We start from the raw sequence: 23,926 nt of genomic DNA on the forward strand, positions 1-23,926 counted from the left end.
TTAGTGGATTTCTTTCACATTATGGGAACAGGAGTTATTTTCTAAAAATCTTAAATTCACTGAAAAAAAGGAAAAGAAGTGGAGGGAGTAGAGTTTCTACAGAACAAATTCTGGAAATGATTGGTCTTATACCACTTACACATCCTGTAAAACAGACATTTTAATTGGTTAAAGCAATCTACATACAGGAACATTTTTCCAAAAAAAAGTACTTAGATCAATTTTATGGTGTGACCTATTCAAGATTATATTGACAATCATTAAAAAAGGTGACTAAAAACATTTGGAGGGAGAGGTGTATAGAAAGCTTGTTGAACGACATGTCTAGAAATTTGATTGAAAAATCTAATTGAATAACCACAAATCTACAATTGAAATTAGCTAAGTACTGATGTACTAAAGGTAAAATCAGCATTAGTAGAGTTACTGACCTTGATGTAATCTTCCTTTTGTCCTTTGATGATATGACATAACTCTTCACAGCAAATATTAGGTTCAGCAGTCGTTACTAATGCAGACAGACGGGAAAAAGTACTGTACAAATCTGTCCAGGTCTTTAGCATTGTTTTGTAGGTAGGCTAAAAATATATACAAAGCAATGGTCACTAACCCAGACAGACAGAAAAAGGAGCACCATGTAAAAATATGTCCAGCTCTTAAGCATCGTCTTACTGTAAAATTGTTATTCATAACAGACAATTTTGGATCACAATATGCAAAAACCAAATAACAATCTTACGAACTACATGCTGAGTATTTTTCTTTATTGTGAGGGAAAGACTTGATATGAAATAAGAAAAAAATATACAATGCAAGTAATTTGCTCTTGTGTTGCTGCTTATATTTAATCAAAAGAAATAAGTATTCATGACTATCTTTGTTAAACCATTTGAAATGTATGGTGACTTACATTATTTTTAAACATGACATTTTTGAGTCAGGAATTTGATTAGTAGTTATCCTGATACCCCTTTTTATTATTTTTCTATTTTTTGTATTGACTAATGTTTGTTTATTCTTTACAAACCAGTTACTTTCTAATAATACTAGATAACAGCATTAAAACGGGAATGTCACTCAAAAAGGTCATTTTTGTCCATTTTCGGCCATTTTTTTGGTACATGTGGTGTTCAACAAGAGCAAAACTGGACCAAGGCATAATCATCCCCTGGCTTGTACCCTGTAAAAGCCACTGCAGCCAAATCAGGTTCGTTACAGTCATGAGTGGGGTGTCAGGAGTCCCCTGATTGGTCAATCGTGTAAAAAAAAATGAGGCCTCAGTTTGGCCTAAAACTGAAGTAGTCAATACATGGGTTTGACACAGAAATTGCAGTGAGAGACAATTAGATTCCTGGCAAAAAAAAAAGCACTATAGATTAATTCTGCCCTGGCGAGGGGCCAAGAAATAAACTCAACTCCCTTAAAATCTCACTTAATATGGCAGCCGAAACTCATGACCTCTTTTGTTTTGCTCTCAAGTCATTATTTTTTTTTACCAAACTCTATATCAGATATCCACATTTTAAAGCACAGTCACACTGCTTGCAGATGGAAACAAATTGTGCTTTCCTGAACTAAGATTAACACAGCCAGAACCTATTGTAAACATGGCCAATCCTCAATAAATTTGTGCGCAGCAGGATAAGTTCAAAATTCCTAGGAAATGAGAAAACTTCAAATCTCATTGTTTTTTGTCAAGTTTATTATCTGGTAATGGTTGAACAAGGGAAGACTAACTCTATTCCCTGAAGTTAACTATATAACTTGCTGTAATAGTACCTACCTGTTCCTTGACATTGGCTAAATTGTTCTGTACTGGGAATACCAAAATATTATACATACAGGTGAAGTTGTGTTCCAAAGAGTCCCCTTGGTTAATTTCATTGGTCTGAAAAACATCATATTTTCTTATTTCACCAAAATAGGCTTTGTAATTGAAGAGTATAATTGACAAGTTCTGACAACCATAGAGTCACTACAACACTGACTGATCAATGTAAACTTCTAAGTGGCATCAAACTAAATAATCAGATCTTAGATATATGAATAGAAATCTACTGTAGAAATCAACAAAATCAGAATTAAATTAAGGAAAATAAAGAATTGTGATATTAAAACCTGAAGGAATGGATATTGCTTTTAACAACCATGTTAAAGTAGAAGAATATCAATCATGAATATATCATATCAATTTTTTAGAAAGGACATTGAATTTTATTGTGTCATTTGATTAGTTATCACATGCTAATTAGTGAAATTAAATCAGCTAAATTTTATACACCAATTGGTACATACTTTATTTATCTGGTCATGAAGAGGGTTAGCCATTCTGCTCCACAATCTCCACATAAAGTCTGGTTCCTTTACAAAGTCTCTGTTTCTATTCAGAATCTCTAGCAATGACTGACAAAACTCTAAGTAACCAGTTTCTGTTTCTATACCAACAGTTACTAGTTTGCCATACATTGTCATGTATCTGTGTTAAAAACCAAACATGCAGAGTTAAAATTCACAAGGGAAGTGGTGCTGGCAGTTATCATTTAGGAGGTGTCACGTGTCTAATATCCAAAAAAAATTAAAAGTGACACACAAATTAAAATTGAATCAAACAGGGTCTACAAAACAATTAGCTGTAACCCTAACAATATCAATGCAGTTAGTTTTACTTTGATTTAGTACATTATGATACCTAATTGATCCATGAAGTACTAAAAAAGACCCTTCATTTCATGCAAGCAAGATAATTAACATCAAGACTGCAGCAGATGACAACCCATCCCTCTTTTTTTTGCATTAATTCCAGGATTTAATACCCACAAAAAACATTATTTCCATTGTGGCCCTCAATATGTTTCCAAACATGTTTCTATTTCTTCTGTGTATATTTCTATAATAACAATTACTGTGCATATCATTGAAACACATTAATCTCATTGGATAATCAGCTTTAAACATGATGTTTCAAGAGTGCATGAAATACATTTCTAGATATTAATATAAGTCACAACCACAATTATTGGACTACTTTTTATTTATCACTGTGTATTGCATCTCCAAAATAAATTGCATAGAACCGAAACAGTATTTGCCAGAATGAATGCTTTGATCAAGATAAATAAAATAAACATGTCAAATGTACATATAAGAACTGAATGTTTCAATTTTCATTTAAAAGCACTGACCAGTCACCCTTTTTTGACATTAAGCCCTAACATATGCTCTGGGCAAACACTTTTACATGCCAATAAAACATTCAATTCTCAAATGAATACTGGATGTAGGGATTTAAAAAGAAACAGAAAATCAAGTTCAGAGTTTTATTACATGTATACATTAAGTAAACATGCCAATGTATTCAACATACCTTTCAGAGGTGTGACCATGGCCCCTGGATAGTAAAGCAGGTGTCAGTAAAATCTCTAACAGGAATAATGCTGGACTTCCCTGAAATTTAAATAAATGCAGGCCTAATTGGTTGGGACAAGTATGGACACACCGTTCAATCTTTGATTTTTGTTTGTGATTAGACATTTGACAATATATATGAATTTGACCCTTTTGGGCCCCTACTTCCTAAAGGGTTCCAGTCAAATTTTTATTGGCTGTAAGTTCAACAAAAGTAAATCTTATAATATATGTATATAGATGACACACCATTGAGTATTACTTTCAGAAGGTTGTAAGGCAAAAATTTCACCTTGGTTGACAAAAAAGACTTTAATTCAGATAAATGATTAAGATTTGTATCTTCCTGAAAGAACAAAGACTGATATTCATAAGTATGGAAAGTTCACTACATGGAAACAAATATTTTACATACATGTATCTTTTCACCATTGCTGATGTTAAACCCTGTTGATGATAAGGCCTTCCTTGGTAGGCTGCATACAGCATCAAATAATCCCTGTAAAAATAAGTCAAAGGTCATATAAGGAAATAATACTTTATCAATGTTTTTGTTATTGTTGACCTTTATCAAACCTATCTCTGTCTTTTTTATTGGAAAAAAATATGCATCCGTTTTTTTTTAATGGTGAAATTTGGAATAACCATAGAAAACCTTGAACTTGTAGTTAAAATGATTTATTTTATAGAGTATGTCAAGAAAATGATTGACTGATTGATTGTTGAAAGTTTAATGCCCGAGCAGCAATATTTCAGCTATATTCTGGCGATAAACATGAAATGGGTGATAAAATGAACATGAAATGATGATGATGAAATGAAAAATGGGATGGGACACAAGGATAATAAGGTCCACAATTTTTGATTGCCACTAGAAATAGGGAGAGGTGGGTAGGGTCCGCAATTTAGCCTTCTGTGGCGGAGCCAAATGGTTCCTACTCCGAGAAAATACCAAAGAAGGGTTCTTTAACGTGCGAGGAATGTGGCATCTTTCCCAACACTGTGCACGACTATGGTTTGCATTCAGGTTTTCCATATTATGGCCTGACCACTCCAGCATAAGATTTGCCAGGGGTATCCCATTCCACCATCTGTAGCACATAACCCAGCTGCTTTATGGGTGAAGCGCCCTAGCCCCAGGTCAGGGTTCTGAGCACTATTTAGTCTGCCTTTTACAACAAGCTTCGCGCTTTTGACGCCAAAGACAAGTCATTAACATTATATCAGTGTAATTTTGAACAGAAATACCATATACTTTTTTTACCTTTCATCAGGGGATACAGCTTTATTTCAGAGATAATTCTAAGAGTAACAATATCATTGATACTGCTTTAAATCATTATGTGAAACCTTTCTCCATGAAGAGACAGAAAAAAATTACATATTATAACGAAGTGTAATACATTTAAAAATAAAATACTTTATCTTACAAAATATAAATTGCCTGTTAGCAAGGAAGGAAAAAAAAGAAAAAAAAACATGAATATTCAATCATTTGATATCAATTTTCTATAATAGGGACAGAGAATGAGTGTCATCATTTATAAACAGATGCACTGAAACATAAATGGCTCAAATGGTTCTGTCAAAAGTAATATATTTTGATTTTGTTTGTTTGTTGGTGTTTAACGTCCGAGCAGCAATATTTCAGCTATATTCAGACAATGAACATGAAATTGATAAAATGAAAAAGGGATGGGACACAAGGACAATGGGGTCGACAAATTTTGATTGCCACTGGAAATAGGGAGAAGTGGGTCGGGTCGGCAATTTAGCCTCCTATGGCGGAGCCTTATGGTTCCTACTCCGGGAGAATACCGCAGCAGGGTTCTTTAACGTGCGAGGAACGTGGCATCTTTCCCAACACGGTGCACCACTATGGTTTGCAGTCAGGTTTTCCGTATTATAGCCTGACAACCCCAGCATGTAACACGCTAGGGGTGCCCCATTCAACCACCTGGGGCACACATCCCAGTTGCTCTGTGGGCAAAGCGCCCTAGCCCCCGGCTAGGGTTCTGAGCACTATTTAGTCGCCTTTTACGACAAGCTTAGCGCTGCTGCAAGCCTATTCTTTTAACACCCGGACCTGCACGGGGGAACATATTTTGAGGAATGACCTTTGCAGTATTGAAGTGATTATTTAAACTTTAAATGTATGTGCAGAGCTTGTTATATTGGAATGGACCTGTTGGTCAAGATATTACCGATATACTATGGCAACGCAATATGAACAAGTCTTAGTTGAGTGCATAAAGCTCTGTCCCTCATAGGCAAAATCTAAATCATATTATAAATGGAACAAAAAGGGAAATAATTGTTCAATCTATAACCGTAAAATTCAATAGATGTTTACCAATATCTTCTGTAAATGCCTTCCAGGGTTGGTCAATGTAGAACTCTGTAGTTGTACAGCTTGGGACAGCACAAATGTCTGGAACCGTACCAGGAAAGTAGAAAACATTTCCTTTACCTCAGATTTAAATCCACTGTCCAGAACATTCTTCATATGAGCTACCAAGGCAAACCAAACATGCTGGATGGCATTATCTATGAAATGAATAAAAAATTGACTGAATATATAACTTTAATGACAGAATACTGTTAAGTAGAACATATCATCATTATTATTTAAACTAAATATGAAACTATTCAACGAAGAATTTCTGATGATTTATGTTATTAGGGCAGCCAAGCAAGATTTCAGGTATGACAAAAAAATATATACTTTTGTATCAAGAAATGCACCCAAAATATTCCATCAATAAAATTGTTGTTGAATTGACATAAATAAAAACTGTATTTAGTGGAGTCATTAACATGTGTACAGAATGGACATAGAGACAAAAACCTTTTATGCAACAAGAAATTTTAAAGGCTTTTTATATGAGAACTTGAACGTTTATTTTGCCCATCCCACTGAGACAGTTTACATCCTATACACTGTGTTGTATACATGTATACACCAAGGGTAAAATACAGTGACAAAAAGAGAATAAATTTGTTATCCACTTCTTTCAAGATCATCCTTGAATTCACTCCCTTTTGTCTGCTTATGTCCATATTGTACCACTATCACAACTATAACACTTACCTGGTGTGTTTTCAAGCTCAAGAATTTCAAATGTTGCTGAGATCAGCCATTGAGAATGTTTCAAGAAAGCTGTTGGACCCGTCAGAAATTCTATCCTTGGAGAAGCTGAAAAATCAAAATTAAAAAATCATTTGGCCATGATATGTTTGAATGTAATACTATGTTAGGGGCAATAAGATATCAGGCATAATTTAGTTCAATAGATACACAAAGATGAATACAATTTTTTATAACAGCAATAACAGCATTGTGTTACATACATTGTATCGATGCATGATGCATGATTATATTTGGTCCAAATGCATTTTCTAACCTCACATCATTCCTAAAAATGGATTTTTTAAAAATATTTGAATATTTACATGGACGTTTTACCATAAAAATTTCTCTTTAGACCATGCAGTAATACCTGAATATTTACCTATATCATAAGTGACTGGTTTTAAAGGAAGATCTGAGGGCATTTCTCCATAGAAATAGCTGAGAAGTTGCCAAGAATACTTCTGTAATGCAGAGAAGACAGGAAGTTTGGGGTTAGGACTGTTGATGATACTCTGTTGAGGAGTCACAGGGCTGGTACCTATCTGTATTCCTACAATGGAAATTGCATTACTAGATAAAGCTTTATCCCAAAATACAAGATCTACATAGTAATTTTAGTTGTACACGATACTCAACGACATTTATTTCTCTAACACTCAAGTCCGACCCGAGTGAAACTTGGTGTTACACCAACATTTTGAGTGTTTACCACCAAGTTTCCACCTAGCCAACACCGACCGTTTGTATATTGCAATAGTCATAAAATTCATCGAGGCATGTAACAGGGAATTCATTGTTAGATACGATGTATATTGTGTTTTGTTTCTCAGCCATCACGTGATTCGGAGCACTCCAGTTAAGATAAAAAAAATTATTCATGTCATTAAAAATTCGGCATCTTTTTTTTTTAAAATATTTTGTACATGTTTATCATTTGTTGCTGTGTTGTTTTTTTATTAACAGGTACATCCAATGAGTGGGAGATATCATATAGAAATATTACTTCGCACCTTTATCAAGTAATAATGCAATCTTCTGATATTTTAATATTGCACTTGTAAATTGATAATTACTATTTATAAATATAAATAAAACACTTTGAAAATTTGATTTGAGTGACGGACTTGTAAAAACAGTCGCTTAGTTTCTGATAGTTTTAATACTTGAACGGATTTTCCAGAAATAAAAGAAACTAATTGCAGGTCCTATGATATGTGTACATAAGAATTGTAAAATAAAAGCCCTTAATCAGGACTGGGAACATTGTCAGTAATAATTATATAAGTTACAAGACGATGTCTAACAAGGATGAGACGGCGTCCTCAGCTGGTCGTTTTCCACCGCTAAAATGCTTCAAGTTAATCAGGTCGGTGGTTCTCCGTACACAATTAACAACTAGAATATAGGATGTCCCAGCTGAGTGGGTGTAACACTCATATTTCACTGTGAAAAATCCGTCAGGCACTGTGTTTCACTGACTAACACAGATTTAAAACTCTGACTCGAGTGTTAGAGAAACACAAGTCCCTGAGTGTAGTGTATACACTTTTCAATGATCACACACAGATGATTACAAAATGTGAGTTTTTCCTAGCAAACCTAATATGGGACATCAGATACCATTACAGATAATAAGCCAGACTATGTCATACATGTGAACCTACCTGCGGTAGTTCAATTCTACCGGAATTAGAACCTTCCTACCGTTGAAACAGAAAATTTACCGCTTTCTGAACATTATACTGTAAACAAATTTTGGACGCCAATTTTTTTGGAGATTTTTTGAGAGAATCAAATAACGACATTTCCGGTTGATCTTGGGTAGACAGGTGAATATGTTAATTATTGTTAATTAGGGTCATAAACAGCTTTAGTGGTTACCGACGAGATGTAATTTAAAAAAGGTGTGATGATTATATAACAACAGGAGATGATTGACAATTATCAAAAGTTTTAGTGGCACACACTCAATTGATTAAACGATTTTTTCACCGACGATTGGGACTGATGTAAATATTAATGCGGGACATATGATCTTTTGATGGCTATGGAAACGTTGACCATGCATTCACTGAAAATGACTCAAAGTATGGCTTATTTTTTTATCCAAGTCAATGGAGGAACTAAGTGTATTTTTCTTTTCTGAGCACTCCCATGATAATCAACCGTTAAAATGCCGAAATGTAATATTTCATCTGCAGCACCTCCTTCCAAGAAAGCAAAGTAGTGTTCCAAATTCAATGCTGCGTGGAAGTCAAAGTTAATGTGGTGCCAAGCCAGTAATGACTATTTGAAATTAAATCATTTTGATGCATATTTATGCAATAGTAGCAATTGCATGTAGTGACAATTTTTAAATGAAAATTATTTAATTAATAGTAGATATATACAAATGTATTAATAATGACATTTTTTAAATTTAAAGATATTTATATTTATGCTGTTCTGGTTATGTAAATATTGTCAATAATAAATAAAATCATTAAAATGTCCAAGTTTTACTCCATCAAAAAGGTCTTTCCAACTACCGTATTCATCCATGTATACCGCACATTTTTTCAACTTTTTCTTTGCTCCAGAAGAGGGATGTGCGGTATACACCAAAACAATGAGTTTCTAGATTTTTTTTCTAGACATAATTTTTAGGTCCGTAATTTTCAGGAATCAGAACCAAAGTCATCAACTAAAGAAAACATCGAGCCATTGTATTTTTGAAAACAGTTTTACGTGAAATAAATAAATAAAGTTTAAATACACAATACCGGGAGTGCCAAACTGTCTTTGGGCCCATTGTCATTTAATGATCAAATAACAAAAGATCAACTTAAAAGGTGACAAAATTATTACTAATCCTTTAATCCGCTTGATGAACTGTTTCCAGATGTCAGATATCAATAGAAAACTTGGCAAATTAAAACATCTTTTTATAAGCGGTCGGACGCCATTGTTTTACTGAATTACCTGATTTGTATTCGAACAGGAAATGTAAACATTTCAGTCAACTCAGTTCCCATACATCGCTATTTATAAACTATTATAATTAATAAATGGCTTGCAAATGCAGGGAAACATAGAAAATACTTATAACTTAATACAAGGTTTTCCATAAGTTTCACACATATTTGAATTGTTATGCCACAAAAAAACCCCCAAAAAACGCAGATAAAAAACCTCCAGTTTTCAAACCAAATCTCCAGTTTTGAAGGAATGACTTTATCACATGTATGTTATGTTGTTCTCACAACTCACTCTTAATTTCCCATTTTTTCCTTAACTTGAAAGATAAAGTGAATCATAATATGGACTTACTAGATCCATTAGCTGCAGATGTGGTTTTGATACCAAGACAGAAATTCAACAGTGGTATGCAAATCTGAAAGTATACAAAATAGACAGTAGATTATATTATTTATTTACCCATGCTGAGTATCCTAACACAACGAAACCAAACGACACAACAAAAGCAGAACTGTAAAATTACAAAAAGTGAAGCTACAAGGGCAATGTTTATTTGGACACACTGGCCTGTGAGTTTAATATGCTCACCATCCATCGTGTCTAGATTAACACTGACTACAGCGTTGTGTTCATTGTGTCCTACCAACCAACTCATTTATTTGTTAGGATACCAATGAGCTACCCAGTAACATAGGTATTAACCGTCCCGTTTTTTTAGGGAGTCTCCCGTAATTTTATCTTTTGACCCGCAAAGAAAAATTCTCCTGTGAGGGAGGCATCAATCTCCCAATTTCAAGAATTCCTCCTATAAAAACCTCCCGTAATAGAATTTATCAAATTTTTGTCTTTTTGTCCGCCATTTTTGTTTATGTCAACAAGCGCATGGGTCGCGAAAGTGCTTTATTATAAAAAAAATGCTTGGAACAGCCGAATGACAAACGAGCCTCTCTAGAATTATCTTTATTCATAATGACAAATAGCATGATTTACAATTTCGAATCGATACTTATGTCAAGATTTTACAAACTTTGTGACCAAACACAACTTGCCGTTCAGTGTGGCTGATTATAAAAAAACATTCACTGACAATTACATTGCCGAGAAAATTGAGAAATTCTAATGCAAAAGGACTAAATGCACCCAAATCATAAAGCAGGTTATCGTACAAAGTCTTGAGGCAACAAATGTACAGTGGTTGAAAACTGTAAACAGAAACCATTCAGTATTTTATGTGATGAAAGCAATGGTATGGGCGCCAAAAAGTTCTTTGCTACTCTTGTTCTCATCATTAAAGATGGAAGCAGGTCCATCAAAACCAGATTCATTGACATGCAGTGATGAACATTGGAACAGAGCAAAATCTATTTTATTCCATACCAAGCATCACTTCTGTGAATACATGTATAATTCATTTTGTTGATTCATTTGTGTACATCATGTATTTATGGTTTTGAAAAAAATATTTAAAATTCTCTCTTTTATTTAATTTATATTATAACAAAACATGTCGATAATGTCATCACGCAAAATCTCCCGCAATTTTATGATGTATTGCAGGAGATCTCCCACAGTTAGGTTTGACTAGGTTAACAGGTATACAGTACCCAAAACTTGACAATTTCTGTACATCATCTACATGTAGTTAGAACTTTTACCTTATACTTATACACCAACTAAACTTGGAACATATTTTGGTATCTCTTGAATGAAGTATGTGTATTATAAAATACAAAGGAATGTCAATGATACTAACCAAAATCAATGTCTGGGAGAATGTTTGTTAATGGAGTAACAATTATCTTGTTTTTGAGGTTCATTCAAAATAGGCTTTCAAGTTCCTACCAAAATGAAGTGCTTGAACTATTGGAGGTCCTACTAAAATCCACAAATTCAAATTCCATTCACAATAAAAATTTCGACAAACCATAATTTTTTTCCACAAAGAAAAGCATATTCACGGTATTTTGATCCAGTATTTCAAGGGAAACCCTCTAAACATCTAAATGAACGTAAATTTTGCACTCCTTAATTAAACATTATATAAAACACTGAAGTTTGTCAAAATGTCAAACTTCAAAATTTCTTGTACATGTAACATACATCAACTTTACCTGTTCAAAATAGACAGCAGCCTTGTTACCAAGTTTCTGTACAAAAAACCACCAAATTTTAAACTTCTCCATGGCAACAAGTTCTGTCTTGGCATTGTTGAATTTAAATACTTGCATAATGAGTTTGATTCTTTTCAAATCAGATAAAATATCTGGAAAAAAAACAAGAAATTATGAGTAATGGCTCACCAGTGATACCCCCGCTTTCAATCAAGATACAAGGAAAATTAAGTTCTTGGTAAACAGGAAAATTTAGTCAATTTTCTTTTTTCAATAGATCCCCTCAAAAGCATATCCACAAAAAGAATGTGTTAAAATATCAAGCTGCTGTAATGAGTAGTTGCTAAGAAAACAGTAACAGAATTTTGTTCACAGAGAGAAACACACACATGGACAAGGATACGATAGTATAAATTAGTTTGAGGGGTATAATTAAACTGTGTCATATAAAATGAATGGTAACAAGATATGGATTACATTCATGATAAAGTATATAATGTTAATTTAGGAGTAACTAGGATTTAGTATTGTTAGTTAAATTTGATTTTCATTTTTTTCAATATTTGGTATTGGAAAAAATTCTCCTAAAACATTACTCAACTAAAATTTCTCCCAATTAGATCACTTAAAATTGTAAATAATATTAGGTATATGTTAATGGAATCAAGTCTATAATAGACCTGGATGTTTAAATAACTGTCCAAGCAGAACTTAGCTAGTCTTAGAAGATGACTAGGAATATTTAGAAATCTGATGCTCAGCCCACATAGCTGCTAAGGTATGTACCAAAGGTAGCCCTCACTTCAGGGGTTGTCAGGCTATAAGAGGAAAACATAACCACAGACTATATTGGGCCAATGTACAATGTATGTGAAGAGTGTCTCACTTTATGCATGTTAAAGACTCATTTGTATAGGCTTCTTGGGGTCAATATAGGTGACAAAATGTGATGCACCTACCCATTTCTCAAATTATCTGGTGATGGTCAAGTTTTGCTTTTTCCTTTCCAATTCCCCCCTGTTTCATTTAAAATTTCTTAATGATTCATGTCCAACCTGACCTGGTCCTGATTACGCATAAAAATATTTGAGACTCGATGTTAAACAGACAACTATTGGTATATCATATTAAGTTTTTTTTCAAATTTTAATACTAATAATTCTAATCAAAAACATACATGTAGAATTCATACCCAGGCATGAATGTTTTAGATTTACTTGTCTCAATTGCAGAAATACATGTATGAAAATAGTATGAATACAGATAATATATGTTTATTCTAAATTCACTGAAGTAAAACATGCTGCCTACTTATATCAAGGGAAAAGTTAATAATGAGTTGTTTCCATGCTCTAAATGCCTCTATCTTCACATCAGCATTGATACTTTTAAATCCTTCTTCAGCCAAAGGCAGTAACTGGTTTATGAAGTTTCCATAATGAAGTTCCTGAAAAGTTACAAGTTCATCAATTACAGCAGTTATCTTATCTTCCTTGAAACAAAATCAATGCATGCACACCTACAATTTACCACAAAAAGTGCCATACTGTTATAGTATATAATAAAACTCTATCATCCGCTCTACTTTCAACAGAAAAAATATAAAGTTCATGGTCACTTCCTGAATTTTTACTACCCTTTTAAGTCATTTAACAAGTTTTTAATGACAAAATTATCATAAATTTGTTGATAAAGATAGAACATGGGGTATCTTGACCACATAAATATTGTCAGATAAAAAAATATGTTAATCATATGACATTTGCACTAATACAGATCTATTCATGATATAAATAACATAGCCATGATTTTACCTGAAAAAGTTGTTTTAAGTAGATAACTGAAATGGGTTATCTCATAAGGGTAAAGAAAAGTTTGCTTCAAGTAGCCATATGTCCCCTGCAGCAGCAAAAATTTTCAAACCCAAATTGGAAATGATTAAAGTCCTGCAACTCCAATAAAATTTGTCCAATCAAAATGGTGGTAGTTTATGACCAATAAGGTATTGTACCTAACAATCTGATAAAATTTAAACAAAATCCATTGGGTTGTTTCAGAGGAGTTATGTCTACAAAGTGTATAATGCAGAAAAAATTATCCAAGTCCCTTACCTCCTGTAAAATATCTCAAATTGAAATTTCAAATATTGAAATATGACCAACTAGGTATAATGCCTAATAATGCCACAATACTAAGAAAATCCAATAGAGGTAGGTAGCAGAAAACAGACATTATGTTTGTAGCCTGATCTAATTCTCATAACAAAATCAATGCATGCACATCATCCTATATGGCTGGTAATCCATGTAAAAAATAGATATAATAGCCTTATATCTATTTTTGAAAAAAAAAAAAAAAAAATGCTAGGTTCTCAAGCCCTCCTGCATCTGCTAGTTTTATTACGGTAAAATCTGGAAATGTTCATATCCAGTCTGGATTCAACTTTTAAAGGTAAAAAGTATGATGCAACGAGGCTGTAATTTAACATTGAACATTAAAAACAAAAGTTTGTCGAGGTGGAGAGATGGGTATTATTTCTTGCCACATTTCATATTCCAGTAAAGTTTAAATGCCATGGTTTATTTTATTTAACTTCTAATGCCTATTTATATGCAGTTAAGGATGGAAGTTCAAGGACATTTGTAGATTTCAAATCATCAGTCCACATCATGCAAACCAAAGGTCTTCATTTGAGATTCAATGTATTGAATTCCAGGGCCTATGTTTATAAAATTTGAAATGTCAGAAATTGGAGGGTCTCGGACCTCGGACATCACTACTTGAACACCTGATATGTAATAGTAAAGGGTTATACATTATTTCAATGTTGAATAATATATAAAGAGTTAGACAATAAGATCAGAACCATTAGGAATTCTATATTTAAGCTTTATCAACAACTTCCAAAACCAGAACATTAAAAAAAAATTTACATGTATGTTTGTGAATTGACAAATGTCACTCTTTGGTTTCAACAGCAGCTAATAATTACTCTGAACATGTTATGTGAAACAGTTTTGAGACTTTTATTTTCAGAGTAGAAGATTGAAGACAAAGAATATCTAAGGGCTGTTCTAGCATTAATTGTGATGGGGTATGTTGGGAGATAACTGGTTGTTGTTATTTAGGATAATTAGCCTTTACAATAAAAGAAAATAATCAAATAAAATAGTATGCATATTGGGGTCAAAGTGCCTCCCACCCCATTACATTTCTTTTGGAATAGCCCTAAAAGTTTGCCCTTCAAATCAACACTATGTTTCCCTAATTACCTTTCCGAGAACATGGACATAGAAAGACCACAACCTCAGAGCATGAACTTCTTGCTTTTCTCTCATCATTTTCTTTAGTACTGGACCAATAGCCTGAAATAAGATCATAATTAATGTTTGACAACTGTAAAGGAAAGAAAGCTACCTTGTTTTCATTTTAATATAAAGTCTGAGACAAGTGAATAACTAAGTCTAGTTAATTTTTTATCCCACTAGATAGGGTTCCTGACACATACATGAAAATGAATATGTGAAATTTATTCAAAGATTACCGAACTAAATCTCAAATTTTATACTTTTAAACTAAAAAATCTTCTTTTGTAAGCAGACAAAGGCAATATCAACCAGATATGTCAGTTAGATCCTGTGAGTTTTGTATTCATTGCTACCTAAAGATTCAATCTACATTTGTACTGTCATTTCTTAATAAAATAATAAGGCCAGACTTAAAATATTTCTGTTTGCAACAGCCCCATTGCAAAAAAAGATTGGGTCAGTAGGTAGGTAAATAGTTTAGCTTTTGTTTTTTATGTTGTAATACACTTTCAAAATAGCTCTTGAAGTGAAATAAAAAATTTGGGCTACTCCAGTAAAATTTCCATGGAGGGGTGGAACAACATTTAAATATTTAAACCTTGGATGGAGGTATTTCTGATATTTTACACAATTACGCATTGCAAAAAATGAAATTAATTTTTTTGGTGGTACCCCTTATGTACTGGGCATCCCACCCCCGTTCAGGGTAATTTTACTGGAATAGCCCTTACAAATAATTACTTATAAAAAATTTAGAAGTCAAGGGAAAAAAAGGAAAAAGAAAAAACGTTAATTATATTCCACTGATAAAAACTCTTCAGTTGTTCAAATTAGCACTAGTCTGAGGTCCTGGAGCCTCAATTTCTGATGCTGGACCATTGAACTTCATTCACCTAGGCCCAGGTCCTACCATACATTGTATTTACTTTTATGGAAGACCTCCATCGTTTTGCTGATGGACCTTTCATTTAGGAAGCCAAAAAGTCAAGGACCTTCAACTATTGAAAGTAATTTTAACACCTGGTCCATGCTCCCAGTTCTTAGTGGAGTCAGAGTTGCTCATTTACTTTTGTTACTTTGTATGTATGATTTTAGTTACTTTATGTTCTTTGTTGTGTGTGTCTGTTTTCCATGTCTGGTCTTTGTCCCTGGATTACATTCTTTTGATTACCGCTAAAACCTTGGTTCCCTTGATTACTCTGAAACAGGCTAGTATCTAAATCTGGTCTTCATAAAAGATAACTATGTAAATTAACAGTATGATCCTTACCACTTTATACTCATCCAGAACTGTCTTGGACCACAGAGGCATGGTACTGTTGGTAAAGACTTCCCAGGCCAGGGATAGAAGACGTGGACCTGTCTGTGATGAAACCTGTACCAAGGAAAGAATCAGCTCCTTCCCAAAGTCAGATAAATTATCTTGCACACCATCTTTATCTTGTTCATGTAGTCTGGAAGAAGTTATAATATTACCAAAGACTACAAATTGTAGAATTAAGAAAAAACATATTAAATTTTTAAGATGAACATCCTTTTATTATTCTTACGATTCACAGAAATGTGTGAAAAATAGTACAAGTGAAATCCAATTTTAACATTATGTAACGCTTATCATCATTTGAAACCACAAATATGGATACCCGCAAATATGTTCACTTGACAGAATCTGCAAAAATAAGCAATCAGGAAAATGAATACCGTTTACAGCATTCATTAAGGATTTTTATTCTATTGTGTCCATAATATTTCCTACACCAAATGTTAGATCTTAAAAATGCTGTCATGACACTGGATCTGCTCATCACAACTCATGACAAATACATCTATAATCTGATTTTATTGTCTTCTAAATGAACTGTCAATGTAGAGTGATTGACTGATTGATTGTTGGGGTTTAATGCCCGAGCAGCAATATTTCAGCTATATTCAGGCGATCAATTTAGATACTTGTATAAACACTACCTTAGAACAGCATTAGCAGCTTCATTCTCCACAGTGTTGACCTTCCCTCTCCATTTACCCCAAACCTTTCCAATTGTTTTTATCAGCTTCTTCCCAGGCTACAAGAAACAGATACATTTTTTGTAAATTTCTAATAATAATATAAATCAAATCAAAACAGTAAGATGACCTGCTAGTTATACCCCAAAATCACATACAATGTAGGTCCTACAATGTACACACCAAATTTGAAATCAATCCATCAATTTGGCACTTTGGAGATTTTAGTAAAGCAATTCATACGGATGGAGTGGCAGACAAGGTATTTCAGTTTACCACCCATATATATTGAGAGGAGGTGTAACTTCTGATCAATCTATCCGAAATGAACCACACTGCTCAATAAATTGTTAATACTGTAACCAAGGCAAGAGCTCATTTTCATGGACTTGTCACAGCAAGGACATAGAATAGACTTTCAAACTACAGAGGAATGTGCATTTCTTACTAAAGCTTAGTGATATAATGTACACAATAACAAAATGTCATAAAGGATAACAATTAAGTGAAATTGACTGCCCAAATTCCAGATTGATTGATTGCTTGTTGGGGTTTAACGCCCAAGCAGCAATATTTCAGCTATATTCATGCAATCCCCCCATATCTGAATCAATAGCTAAGTACATATTACACAAATTGAAAGAACTCAATTCACTTGCATAAAAAAAAGAAAAAAAATGAAGAATAGAAAGCAGGTGTACAATGACAAAACCTAATATTTCCAGGAAGTTTTTATCAAAATTCATTGAGTGGTTTATGAGAAGTTGGTATAAAAATGTGACAGACAAATGGAAGGGCAGACATCCTGATCACAGTACACCACCCAATTTGTAAGCTTTGACATAATAATAATGGAGCATCAGCCACAACCTATATTATAAATGTAAATGTTATGAAACATGCTAGAAATAGTTCTGTCGGAAGTTATAATTTAGGAAATGAGTTATTCAGTTAGGAATTGATTGTTCAAATGTTTAGCAACATGTGTGTAATAGGAAGATCTTGAAAATTCCTGTTTGTCAAGACATAAGCCATAAATACATGTATACAATGTTCTTTAGTACAAATTGTTCGATCCGTCCCTCATTGGCAAAGCCTAAAATCATATTAATAATTACAATTTTGATTTTTGACCCTTCTTAACTAAAAGTTTACCTCTGACATTAGAATGTGGTCACCCATTTTCTGTTTTCCAATACACCATAAGGCTTTGCTACATGTATCTTTATCTTGTATGTGCTTAAGTAGACATTTTTCTATAGCAACAAGACATTTTGTCTGTAAAGCATTGGACAGTGCTCTGAAAATTAAGAAAATGAATTGAAAAATTATGCAGGTCTTTTTTCTTAATACCGTACATGTGTTGATTTTTTATATATTTTTTTTTACGAAGTTTGTGTATATACATAGGAACAACTACATGATCTGAATATTGTTAAACTGGGCGGTCAAAAATATGAAAAAAAAAGGATATAAAAATTGCAAAAAATGTCAAGAACAAAAAAGTCAAAACAGTATGCTGAGCTAACAAATTTTCCATTTAGGAGAAGATATAATATAACACTGATTTACATGTAGCTTGGATGATGCAAGTAGGTTACATCATATGGTTTCCTGTCTTGCATACTATCAATTCTAATAATGTATAAACTCAGTACATATTTATTAGTTCATCATCTTCATTTAGTATAAATACTGTTAAAAGACAAAATTTCACATGAATAGATCTGTTCAATTAAAAGTGCCTTATTATAAGCAAAAAAAAAGGGAGAGAGAAATTGTTTTCCATTTAAACAGCCTCTCAAATACCTTTTCTATATAATTACATAAATACAGGGTATGCCCCAAAGGAAGCTTTAATGTGTAGAAGTCCAAAAGTAGTAAAGTAAAAAGTTGGTATCTGATATACTTTGCCCACCGATTTGATCGGACCAAGCAGCTGTAAAACTAAATGGGACATTCAAGTCTTGGGTTTCATTTTACCTGATGTTCTCTTTATCACTAAGAAGATATCCTAACACACTGAGTGATGTCTGACAAACTCTGACTTGGTTATCAGACAGATCTCTAACGGTCAGTGAAACAAGCTTAGAGGCATCCAAATCATATAGGTATAGAGACAAGTCATCTCCTGACATGTGCCTGCAATTGTACAAATGTAAGTTGACATAATAATTAGCTCTACATGTAAATTTAATTATACTTCACATTAATGTACAACTGAAAATATACGCAACTAAAAATATGATAGATTAAAAAGATTCTCATGCAATAATTTGACATAAATTTAAAACTTTATGGTTGAACACTGAATAAATAAAGAGACAACATAAACATATGCACTTATGTTTCATTTGTGACCACAATATATAAAACAAAAAACCCTAATAATACATGCTTAAGTTTCATATTGCATCAAGTGCACCGTCAAGGCAGATGGAAGGCAGAAAAATCATCTCAATATATTAAGCTGTTCCCTGAAACATGTACATGCAATAATGACCTCCTAATGCCTATCACAGAAATAAATATTGCCATAACAGAGACACAATAAGTCAAGAGTACATGTACATATGTGTTTAATGCAGTGTTCTCCTAAGGTCATTAAAGTGCTGCGCTTTACAGAGCTATCAAGATTGTGTGCTGCGCCATTGAGATCGGTACTGTGCTATCTTGCTACCAGCGCTGTGCTATAAACTTAAATTTGAGGACTAAAAATCAATTACAACAGGAAACGTGTTTGCCCTGAGATCATTTACGGCATCCTACAAAACACGCTATGGTCAGTTGATCACCATGTGACCGCACGGGTGTCTGAAGCCTATGACTTTGCCGACAAGATTCTTTATCAGTGATCCCACCTGGCCACAGATTAATTTTAATGAAGATATGAATCAGATATTAATATCTGATACTGAACCAATCAAAACTGACTATGGTAAAAAATCACTCAACCCTGGCCAAAAGCATGTGGCTATTTATAAATGCAAAGTTGAATAATTGTGCAATCACATGATGTTTTCAACATTAAGAAGCTGATTTACCTTATAAAAGAACATATTAAATTCCCAAACAACATTTATTCCATCAGTTACTTCCAAAACACTTTCAAAAGAAAAAGAAATGGCTGTCTTTTGATTACATTGAAAGTTTCAAGAGCACGTTTTTTTTTGGCAGGAAAATTAGTTAAGAAATAGATCGCAATATCCCCAAGTCTAAAAATAGTACAACAGGTGTGGGAATTTTTTTTTGTAAATCATGATATGGGCTTTTGGTCATTAATAAACTAAATAAAACATTATATTTAAAAACAAAACAACTAGTGTGCCAACTGTTAATAACAATAAGATTTATGTTTTTTCCTGGTACAGTGGATTCCGCTTAATTACATAGCCTATTTGCCAGTAAAAATTATGCAAATAACTGGGCTATTCTTATAACCGAAATTACGATTTTACCGTAAGCGTGAGTTCAGGTAAGACGACGATACTGTGGATCAACCAGGGATATCCCTGTTCAACATTTCTGATCTGGTATTTAATTGTTATAGACCTTCTCATTGTATTGTTCTTTTATCAATAAATAATAATATATATTGTGTTTGTCTTGTTTATTGACCTTCTTTACATTGTGTGTATTTATAAGTAAAACCATGTGTTTCTCATCTATAAATAGTCAAATAATTTCCTGACCTTTCTATGAAAGAAAATTCCATATTTCATATTTCAGCCAGGATTCAGTGTAATATTCATCAATGTTTGCAGTTTGTGGGCTTTTGAAATGGTCTGTGTGTTTTCATTCCTCTGTTTGATCACCATTATACACTGATTGTTGTGTATTATACGTGCCATTGACCTTGATATATTCCTATGAAGTGTGGATAGTATGGGGCACCTTAGGGTATTTGAATTTCATTAGACATTGTACTGAATGAATGACTTTTAATTTTCGTATGATATTTATGCTTAGTAACCCAAGCTCACACAAAACTGTTCAGCTCATTAAAGAAAATAAAATTTACATTGATAATCATTTGTAGTCGGAAGAATTTAAATAGGGACAAAAAATACCCCAAGCCGAACCCCATGCCGCATCATAAGGTGCTTGTTTATTTTAAAGTAATTAGAAATCATTTATATTGTCTTTTATGTCCATTATGTTTTTAATCTATTATTAACACCTCCTGATTGATGATAATCTAGTTTTTACAACAATAAATATGATTGACATATTTATGACCCGAAGGCTTAAAACAGAATTTGGGAAAACCTGTCTTTACCTGGATGAGGCAAAATTCTCTATGCAATAAACCGAAATGCACCTCCAAGACCTATGCAAATAAGCGATTTTTCCCTAATAGAACAATAGGAAATGGTTTTGTGCAGGAGAAAATTATGCTAATAACCGAAATATGCAATAAAGCGATATGCGATTAAGTGGAGTTGACTGTATAAGTAGGTCAACTACACAATACATGCACTTCATGAAAATTTTTGAAAACATGAATATTAAGAAAGTTACTAAGATTGGAAAAAGAGTTTAATAGAGATTGGTCTTAATTAAATGAATATCACATTCAAATGAGCCATTGAGGCCCCAAAACAAATGAAAAATTGTAATTTCCAGTGGGTCTGCTGTCAGCAAAAATTTGCAAAACACTGGGTGTGTATGAATTAGAGGAAATATTTATGAAGATTACTTATCATAATTTGATAGAATATCTTAATTTTATTTGTTAATTTAAAAAGGAAAAATAAAAAATGGTATTTTTAAGTTATAATTACTGCAAAAGAAGAAAAAAGGTAAAATATTTACCAACAAATAATTATGTAAACATAAACAGCAATGTACAAATGTACATTTTTAATACACAGATCAATGTTTACATAATACATTAAGTACAAAGAATATTTCAAACATTTTGATTCTTTCTTTTTCAGTTGACTTTCATCAACTAGAGGTTTCCCCTAGACCAATTTATATTGGCACTGCATCATTCTGTCCTCATGATGAATTTTCAATGTGCCCGAGATGGCCAAACCCAACTTCCAATTTATAAGATTAATTGAATTATTTTTATTTATTTGCATGTCAACATGTACTCTTGTTTAGTTGTTATGTTGACATCCATTTATAATACTTTTACAATACCATACTAGTATGAAGGATATTTATTGCAGGTTTCAGTAAATAAATTGCCCACATGTCAAAGTAGGGTGCCTCCAATAGATCCTTCTGTGAAGCATGAGTGCCCTCAAAATACTTTACTATGCCTTCACAAATTCCTTGGGAAAACACTATCAACAAAAACAGTTGTTTCCTTGATTTTGTCACTAAACACCACAAAAGTGAAATGGTTTAAAACCCTGGAGTATGTAGTTACTTAGCTGTGAAATCGTAGCTCTTGATAGAGCTACGTTTCACAGGAAGTTTTTACTAAGAAATTATCCTAAGTTCTTTTAACTTTTAAAATCAAAGCTGCTATTTCTACATTGTAGTTGAAATGTTAACAGACATACTTAGAAACTTGACTGTAAGCATCAGCTTTGTCTTCATAACTACTAGTGTCAGATTCTAGAATGGCTATCACCGAGGCTAGATTAAGATCTCCAGGCTTCTTATTGGCCATGCTACTGAAAAGTGAAAACAAAAATTAATACCTAATATCAAACATAAGGGATAAAAACATCTTAAGATGAGAAATCAAATTATGTTCCTCTGAGAAGAATCAAGAAAAGGGGGGTTTTCAATTTTTTGCACAGAATTAACAGAATTCTCCTATGAGGTTGGGGCGTTTTCAACCCATTTTTAAAACAGAACGCATGCATTACATTGGATCATCAGAATATTTCCAACTGTTAAACATGTTTCTTATTAGCTATAGATTTACTGATCATTATTTCAATCAATCAACAGACAGATATCAATTTGTTCTAAAATGTACGTCGATGACATGTTTCTGGGGGTGAAGACTAAAGTCGTGTGACAAAGTCAAATTAATGTACTGATGAGATCCCTCGATGACAGAAAACATAGGCATCCATTATGATTATAATGTCTTTTTGATTGCTTTCTACCTTTAAAACTGCATACAAGACCAGAATCAATGGGATATTTCCTTCTTTAGAGTAATTATTGGCACATCGCTGAGTCCGCGGGAAATGTGTGTTTTGGAATGATTTGATTGGCTATTAAAACAGGATGTAAGAAAATATGCCTAAATGTTGAACCAACTACGAAAATTAGAATTCCGAATAGTGGCTAAAAACCACTAATTCCACTTCCCATAGGCTTCTATGCTAATTTCACAATATTCAATGGCTTCTCTGGACTTTACCTTAACTTTAACCTGCAGATGACTATATATCAGCATGATTCTACATATGTCAGCTCACAATCCTCAGAATGGCATGTGGGGTTAGCAGACTTGCAGTGCAGTACTGGTCACCGGAAATGAAGTGTCTATGAATAGCATGGGAAATCCCAGTGTTTTCACAAGATAGGGGTATATTTAGAAATCATTATGGAGATTAGGCTTCACATCACAAGAAGCAAAATGCACCTATAAAATGTACAGAAATGTTTTTCCTTTCAGAAACTGTTTGAATTTTTTAAATGAGATGAGAACTTTTTTCACAGCACTATGAGGAACAGGGGTAATTTCTGCGTAGGACTATTTTTGCGTACGTTCCAAATGCTCATTGGTTGAATTGGTGGTCTGTAACCTAAACAGTCACTTTCTGTCTTAGAAAAAATAAATAACTATACAAGTATCTTCCTATACACATACTGAATGCATTTGCAAAGTTTCAGTGAAATGTGACGAGCACTTTTTTAAATATTTGATTTTTAAATATAGGGTAACCAAGTTGCGCGAGCAAAAAAGTGACAATATTCTACCATACTTAAATGCATTAAATATTTGCAAAGAACTTTTTCTGACAATGCAAATAAAAAAAATCAATCACAACTTGTTTTTTAACAATATTAATAAAGAGATAGCCTTT

The 23,926-nt window shown here is 33.1% G+C and overlaps 1 protein-coding gene across 2 annotated transcripts in view; it reads right to left on the reverse strand.

The window, feature by feature from the left end:
• Positions 1–23,104, reverse strand: part of LOC148603694 (uncharacterized) — a 38,915-nt gene extending 15,811 nt beyond the window's left edge. The window contains exons 1-18 of one of the 2 annotated variants that reach the window (XM_088551781.1): positions 22,997–23,104; positions 22,439–22,552; positions 18,903–19,061; positions 18,075–18,219; positions 16,881–16,978; positions 16,186–16,369; positions 14,880–14,972; positions 12,919–13,054; positions 11,608–11,759; positions 9,848–9,911; positions 6,918–7,088; positions 6,497–6,601; positions 5,759–5,952; positions 3,821–3,904; positions 3,365–3,444; positions 2,296–2,476; positions 1,784–1,888; positions 432–578 (exon numbers count right to left, since the gene is read on the reverse strand). In XM_088551781.1, the coding sequence (XP_088407907.1) occupies positions 432–578; positions 1,784–1,888; positions 2,296–2,476; positions 3,365–3,444; positions 3,821–3,904; positions 5,759–5,952; positions 6,497–6,601; positions 6,918–7,088; positions 9,848–9,911; positions 11,608–11,759; positions 12,919–13,054; positions 14,880–14,972; positions 16,186–16,369; positions 16,881–16,978; positions 18,075–18,219; positions 18,903–19,061; positions 22,439–22,548 (2,208 nt within the window). In that variant the 5' untranslated portion in view covers positions 22,549–22,552; positions 22,997–23,104. The remainder of the gene's footprint in view (positions 1–431; positions 579–1,783; positions 1,889–2,295; positions 2,477–3,364; positions 3,445–3,820; positions 3,905–5,758; positions 5,953–6,496; positions 6,602–6,917; positions 7,089–9,847; positions 9,912–11,607; positions 11,760–12,918; positions 13,055–14,879; positions 14,973–16,185; positions 16,370–16,880; positions 16,979–18,074; positions 18,220–18,902; positions 19,062–22,438; positions 22,553–22,996) is intronic. The other variant, XM_088551782.1, reaches the window with a different exon arrangement.
• Positions 23,105–23,926: the final 822 nt, after the last annotated feature.

This window comes from Perna viridis, chromosome 11 (genome assembly GCF_037379345.1).
Source record: "Perna viridis isolate PV_CMFRI_1.1 ecotype Kerala chromosome 11, ASM3737934v1, whole genome shotgun sequence".
Lineage (NCBI taxonomy): Eukaryota > Metazoa > Mollusca > Bivalvia > Mytilida > Mytilidae > Perna > Perna viridis.